General features: G+C 40.7%; 2 protein-coding genes across 2 annotated transcripts; both read left to right on the forward strand.

Moving 5' to 3' along the window:
• Window positions 1-3,845: 3,845 nt before the first annotated feature.
• MELLADRAFT_88300 (uncharacterized protein) lies at window positions 3,846-4,090 on the forward strand (the record flags this gene model as incomplete). The annotated part of the gene is made up of 2 exons (XM_007411484.1): window positions 3,846-3,891; window positions 3,933-4,090. The coding sequence occupies 2 exons, from the start codon at window positions 3,846-3,848 to the stop codon at window positions 4,088-4,090; spliced, it is 204 nt and encodes a 67-aa protein (XP_007411546.1).
• Window positions 4,091-5,049: 959 nt separating this feature from the next.
• Window positions 5,050-6,118, forward strand: MELLADRAFT_64401 (uncharacterized protein; the record flags this gene model as incomplete). Its single annotated transcript, XM_007411485.1, has 2 exons — window positions 5,050-6,000; window positions 6,056-6,118. 2 exons carry the CDS (start codon window positions 5,050-5,052, stop codon window positions 6,116-6,118), a joined length of 1,014 nt encoding a protein of 337 aa, XP_007411547.1.
• Between the last annotated feature and the right edge of the window lie 1,526 nt (window positions 6,119-7,644).

Consider the following 7,644-nt stretch of genomic DNA (forward strand, 5'->3'; position numbering starts at 1 on the left):
TTGAGTACCCTTATTGTCTTCATACTCATGACCCAAATTTCAGGTATTGTTACATGTGAGTTTTTGATGATTTTCAGCGTTTATTGTTAGTACATAAACCAATATCTGCGTGTAAAATACAAAAAAATACTCATCATGATGCCCCAACATCTAGGAACAAGGTGCATATTTTTTCAGATTTTTAGCTCTCTTCCTGTTGCCTCAGGACTTTTCTATGTCAGTAGTTTTCTTTACCGCCGGGTAAAGATTACATTTGGTGTAGTGTGACCATATCCCAAAACTACCAAACAACCTTTGTACTTTCCCACCGCTCCAGAAGGTAACAATTTTTGTTTGAAAACCCACATTGAACATAGAACCTTTACATTTTTTGGACGTGGGACCAACTTCCATGTGCCCAATCGCATAAGAGTCTCAATTTTGGTCGAAGCTGCCTTTTTCCAGTCAGCCGCTTCTTCTGTATCAATAGCCTTTTGGTATGATTTAGGCTCTGGGGCTGTAACATCAATAAGAAGTGCTGAATGTTTGGTAAGGAAAGATGACAGAGTGTATCGTTTAGGCGGAACACTGACTCTTGTCGTTCGGCGCAGAGGTGGTTGTGGAATTACAGGAGCACACCGTTTACGAGTAGGAGGTGGTAAAGTTGGACTGGAAAGAAGTCGTTTATGCGTGTCATCTTGAGTAGGTCCATCATTTGAAACAATATGACGCGAAACAACTGGAGGTGAATTCTGAGGTAAGATCTCAGATTGAATATCTTGAGGTGAAATAGCTTGAGGCAAATCATCTTGAGGTAAGTCTTGAAGTTGAGGTAAATTAGAAATAACTTGAGGTGAATCATCTTGAGGTAAGTCTTGAGGTGAATTATCTTGAGGTGAATTATCTTGAGGTGAGTTATCTTGAGAATCTTGATGTGAATTATCTTGAGGTAAGTTCTCATCTTGAGGTGATTTTTGAGGTGAAAGAACCGGAGATGAAATCGGATTAGGAACAGATGTGATTCAACGAGGTTGGACTGGTTCCAAAATGGAAGATAGATCCGGCCAAGGTAGGTTTATTAAATCATTTGGTTGTTGACTAGGAGTCTTACAGAAAGGAAAGTTAGTCGGAAAGAACTTGAAAGACATCGTTTTCACAATTAAATGACGAGCATGATTGTAAGCTACAATGTTTTTTCCTTCTGGTACAGCGTATAGGAAAACTGCCTCTTGGCACACAGGCGATAGTTTTGAACATAGAGGTGGCGGTAATAGATATTGAACTGAACAACCAAATGGAGCAAACAAACCTACATCATTGGTTGGTTGTTGAAGAGAAGAAAGTGGAGAGCATAGGCCAGTGTTTGTTTTGGTGGGCAGATTGTTGAAACAAAAAACAATATGTTGGAGACATTCAGGCCAGAAATATAGAGGAACCTGTGATGAAGAGAACAAAGTGCGAAGCCTTTTGGAAGCAGTACGATTCCAACACTCTGCCAGGCCATTTGATTCAGGCGTATAGGGAGCGCCCTGAATATGAGTTATACCCTCATCAAGGCAAAAATCCATCATGTGACAATTCACATACTCAGACCCATTATCTGTTCTTAAACTCAACACCGCAAAACCAAACTTGTTTTGAACATAGTTAACAAACTTTTTGAAATAAAGGTGAAGTTGATCTTTAGTCTTCATTGCGTGACAAACAGTGAATTTTGAAAAATCATCTATAAACGGAACAAAATAAGGATAGCCTAATTTGGACTTGAGAGGAAGAAAAGCAACATCGGAATGAATTAAACCAAAAGGAATAGTAGATCTATGATTTGAACGGGAACAAAAAGTTTGTTTGTGAAGTTTTCCCCGACAACAGTGCAGACAATTCTTAACTTTGTCCACATCATCCTTTGATACATTAAATGTGATGCCTAGACTGTGTAAAGCTCGCTGAGTTCCATATTCTCACACCGGGGGAATTAAATAGTTCAAACCTGGATTGAACCGAGTTTCAGTGTCCGGGTTCAAAATTTCGTCAAATTGTGAAATTTGTTCACGACTCGTTTGCAATATGTTTGCCAAGTTCCCTCAAGCCGTACTCTGCTCAGCCTGTATATGTACAGTACATCATACAACAACAACACCCTTCAGCATCAGTCACCAAGGATTCACCAATTGTACAGAGGATCAAGAATAAGATTCAAGACTGAGGATGCATGACAAAGGGGAGATGGTTGAATGGTTGGAATCGGGGTTGTTGTTGTATGATGAAGCTGTACTTACACACGCGGGGCCAACAGAGTACCGCTGAAGGGAAACCGGCAAACCTATTGCAAACAAGTTGTGAACAAATTTCACGATTTGAGGAAATTTCAAACCCGGACACCAAAATTTGGTCCAATCCGGGTTTGAACTATTTAGTTCCCGCGGTGTCATTAGGAATCTTGTCATTGTTAGATGAAGAGTCAAGATTACCATCAGGTTCAGATAATTCATTTGTACAAAAACTTTACACTCAACTTTCAAAGCCTGAACATGCCCAAGATTTCAAGATACCTCAATTCGGTACATCAGCTCTTACAATTGCTCGTTATGCTTTAGATGTTACATATCAAGGTGAAGGATTCCTAGAAAAGAATAAAGATTCAGTACCAGAGGAACATTTGAATTTACTTTTTGCTACTCAAAATACCTTCCTGAAGGATGTTTTGGAGAAAGCTCAAGAGATTTGCAATTCACCTAATGCAGCTGCTACTAATACTCACAAATCATTACAAGTTAAACGTCAACCATGAATTAGTTTATCCAGATATCAACCAGCCATCATTTTCCAACTATAGGCAAGTAATTCAAATAAAACTGGACATAATTTGCTTTTAGCACAATTTTTGAGCTCTGCGCATGGGGCAGAAATCATTTCAGGATTCATTTGTGATTCCCTTCATTCAAATTCACATTCATCCGTTGGCTACTTTGCCCCCTTTTGCCTCATCTGACAATGCTTTGCAAGTCAATCCTCCCCTAGCTGATTTTCCTGAAGCACCCAACCTTGCTCCTACGTAGGTATGTGTGTCACACAAATCTCCTTATCAAAGGATCCAATGAATCCTCAATAAACATCATTTGAGATTCACCGGTAATCCTTGGCGGAATTGTAATAACATCAAATGGAAAGGACCAGGGTTGAGGTGGAAGTGGGGTCCGGGATATGGGTGTAACCGGTATGAGATCAACTGCAGAGAGTAAGAGTAGAGAAGTCAAGTGTTGGTCTTTTTAATTGTTATGTAGGTTATCGAGATTTGGTTTGTCATCCTCAGCGAAAGTGATTAGAAGTGAACTTTACGATGTCAAATAGTAACAGTCAAACTGATGACCCCTTACCTTCAAACTCACCAATTCATCCTCGTCAACATCTTGCTACCCTTCAATCCCATCAAGATATTATCACGGCTTTAGCTCAACTCGGTGAGCTTTATACTGCTTACCTCTTTGATTCAATCAAAGAATCTGAGTACTGATTTCAATTGACCAAAGTGCTGTTCACCAAATAAAATTCACGGAATTTAAGCTCAATAGATCTTTGGCCCGAAAGACTAGAACAGCCACTCACGCAGATAGACGATCTTAGGCCATCGGTCTCTTCACTCGCTCAAGATGCATCAACCCTTCATGAAGTGGTAACCAAACGGGCAGCTGTAGCGGAAAGAATATCAAGCAAGGCTCGCATCCTAGACCTCAAACGGAGCAGGGTCAAGGAATGCCTCGATCGGGTTCAAGCTGTCACACAACTTCAAGACGCCTCAATCGGTGTATTTCAAGCGATCGAGAAAGCTGATCGGGAAGCTGCTACACAACATATCCAACGTGTCAATGAAATCAATCCACGATTTGTACTTGATTTGCAGAAGCAGTGGTGGTAGACAACTTTATACAGTCTTTTGGATTGCTGTACTGAAGACAAAACGACCCTCATATGTTCATTTTGTCAGCCTACGACCGATATACCTGAACAACCTTCGATCGCTTTAGAAAACTTTACAAAACAATTAACTGGAATCTTCTTAAAGGCTTTCACTCAGGCTGCGAATTCAAAAGATGAAGCTACTACTAATTGATTCTTTGAACCCTTTCCACTCTTAGGGTCTAAAGCATCTGAGGCTGGTTTATCAGCTTACTCCGATTTTGTGCGACCTCAGCTACATATCAGAATGATATTGTCAATCACTCATTTAGTTTTGTAAGGTTTGAAATCCATGTGAACCCATGGGATCTTACAGTGACTGACTTTGTTTTGTTGATCTGGAATCTTGCACACGTCTTTGCTACCTAATCGATCTCAAGAACCATCACATTATCCATTAAGTCCTAACAGTCATTTTGCTTCATCATTTCAACACTCACATCAACATCATCATCAAGAGACGAACATGAGATGACTTCAGTTAGAACTCCTAATCAAGCCAATTCATCAAATAAAAATATGAAAAAACCATCCCAACAATGATCCTTGTGACAATAGCAATGATGAAGACAAACAAGCACCAAAGAATGATTCTGATAGCAATGAAGATTATGGTCAAGGTTTTGGGGTTTATCAAGGTATGTCTACTGTTGTCTTCACTAAATGCTTTGTTGATTTTTCTGTAACCGATCAATTTTGCTTTCAGCATTTCAATTCTTTGGACAATTGATAATCCAATAAACGTTACAAGGATCTCATCATCAATCTAACTGTATATTAACATGACCTGTATGCACAAAATTGAACCACTTCTAATGGGTATTTAAATTCACCTTCAACTACTGTAGTAGATAATCCAAATTAATTACAATTAGGTGAGTCAAGTAGTTCAAAGATACCAATGGAATGTAAAAATCAGATGATTGTCATTCAGATTACAAGGCCTTGCAATAATCACTTACCACACGGTGTTTTACATTGATCAATCGATTTTAAGAATTAGTCACGTGACCCGGTCCGTGACTGCGCAAGCGCTCGTCCAAATTTCAAAAATCGATTATCCTAACTTTTTTTGCACCCTTGAATCACCTTCTCCACGCGATAACGGTCAACATGGAGGTTGACAACGTGTCGGATACGGGCCAGGAGAAGCAGAATGTTCCAAAGAACATTTCTGCAACTCGCGACGCGTCCAACGCGTTTATCAACCCCGTCGGTCCCCAGGAACAGTCTAGATCGACGGAACCAACCACCCCCCTCATCTTTGACAAAGCCAACGTTTGTCAAAACGTCTCTCAATCTCTCTCGATCCAGTCGGCGGACCTGGGAAACTTCGCAAGGAAGAGATCCAGGCAGGACACGCCCGGTACGATCGCATCAGACCAAGCGTCTGCGTTAACGGGGAGTCCTAGGACAAACCGCATGCAGAACCTTTTCCCAGGAGGAGCTGAAACCCGAACTCTCAAAGAGTTGGTAAGCAAGCTCCTGGAAGTCGTTAAAGCCGGTTTACCGCTTGCGAACAAGTCAAAACAGGCCCAGAAGACATCGATCGATGTCGGAACCGCGGCAGACATCCTGGTACTAACAGGAGCCGTTTATGATCAAGTTATGATCGAAGACGCTCGCCGTAACTTTACGACCCCAGCAGCTCTTGCTGGGGCTGATCCAAAAAGCCGTCCCATTATATTCAAGGGCAAGGCCACCGACGATACGCTAGCCGCGCTCACCGAGCAAATGGCTTACTTAACATCAGCAGTGGAAAACCTGCAACCAAAACAACAACCAAAGAAGGGACTTACTGTGCCCTCCTATGCTTTAGCAGCGTCTAAACACACCCCGAACGCCACGGCAAGCCAAAAATCTGTGCCGGCCAAACCCCAAGCACAGAAGATGGCACCTAAAGTCAAACCGACGAATGTCATTTCGCTTGTTCACCTACCGGGATCCGAGATCTCACACCCAGGCCTATCCACCGCAAAGCTGATCCAAGAACTCAACCTAGCGCTCAGAGCCTATAACGTCAAGCTCAACCCCGAAGACGAGACATGTATTGAAGTAAAAAGCGTAAGACGTCACCCGTCTAACGATATTGACATGTACTTTGAGACGGCTGCTATAGCCAAAAAAGTCAAAGAGCTACTCCGGACATGGATCCAAGGCTTCTCCAAGTCTTCGAAGATGAAGGAAGAACGCCATGAGATTATAGTCAATGGTATTCCCACAACATTTGACCCGAATGTTCAAGATCACGTAGAAGAGCTACAAATATGTAACGCGGACCTTCTCAAAGATATGCTCTTTGTACGCTGGCTGAATCCAAAGATCTTGGAAGACCCAAACAAGAGACATTCATCCATCTTAATTGGCTTAAAAAGCGAAGAACAAGTTCAGAAATGCATTAACAATAAAATTTGGCATGGACGGGGTAAACACCTCACCTTTAGAAGTGGCCCACCCCCGCGCCGCTGCTACAATTGCCAAAAGATAGGACACACGGCGCCACCTGTGCCTACCCGACCCGTCGGGTATAAGTCGATAGGAAATGTGTACTTCCTATCGACTTATAGTCAAAACCCCCCTGTCCGACGCGCCGCCGCCCCGACGCGTCGGATTAAAACTCACCGCTAAGTACTTCATCCACCGCTACATGACGTGTGAGGACCTGTAACACCATCTATGCCCACATATTGGCAAATGGTCCAGGAAAACATATATCCACGCAAAATTCCAGGAATCAAATTCACACTGATGTGAATGTCATTCACATGGATCACGGATCAAAATCACACATATGTGATGACATACATCTGAACCATACATGTGAATTTTGCATAAAGGAAAAGTGTTAGATTCACACTGATGTGAACGTGAATCACATAGAGGTGAATCAATTCCAATCACCCCTTTACAATTACGTGTCACGTAAAGACTTAGTCACGGATCCAAATTCATATCACATATATATAGGTAATTATATATATGAGAGCATATTTCACCTCAATGTGAATACATTCCCGCATATGTTAAAGTGAATACACACTCACATATATGTGAATACACATTCACATATATGTGAATACACATTCACATATATGTGAATACACATTCACATATATGTGAATACACATTCACATATATGTGAATACATATCACCTATTTATGAATACACATCACCTATATGTGAATACACATTCCATATATGTGAATGCACATCACCTATATGTGAATACATATCACATAAATGTGAATACACATCACCTATATGTGAATACACATCACCTATATGTGAGTACATATCACATATACGTGAATACATATCACATATATGTGAATACACATCACCTATATGTGAATACATATCACATATATGTGAATACACATCACCTATATGTGAATACACATCACCTATATGTGAGTACATATCACATATACGTGAATACATATCACATATATGTGAATACACATCACCTATATGTGAATACACATCACCTACATGTGAATACATATCACATATATGTGAATATACATCACATATATGTGAATACACATCACCTATATGTGAATACACATCACCTATATGTGAATACATATCACATATACGTGAATGAACATCACATATATGTGAATACACATCACATATATGTGAATATACATCACATATATGTGAATACACATCACCTATATGGAATACACATCACCTATATGGAA

Source organism: Melampsora larici-populina, assembly GCF_000204055.1.
Source record: "Melampsora larici-populina 98AG31 unplaced genomic scaffold MELLAscaffold_25, whole genome shotgun sequence".
NCBI lineage: Eukaryota > Fungi > Basidiomycota > Pucciniomycetes > Pucciniales > Melampsoraceae > Melampsora > Melampsora laricis-populina.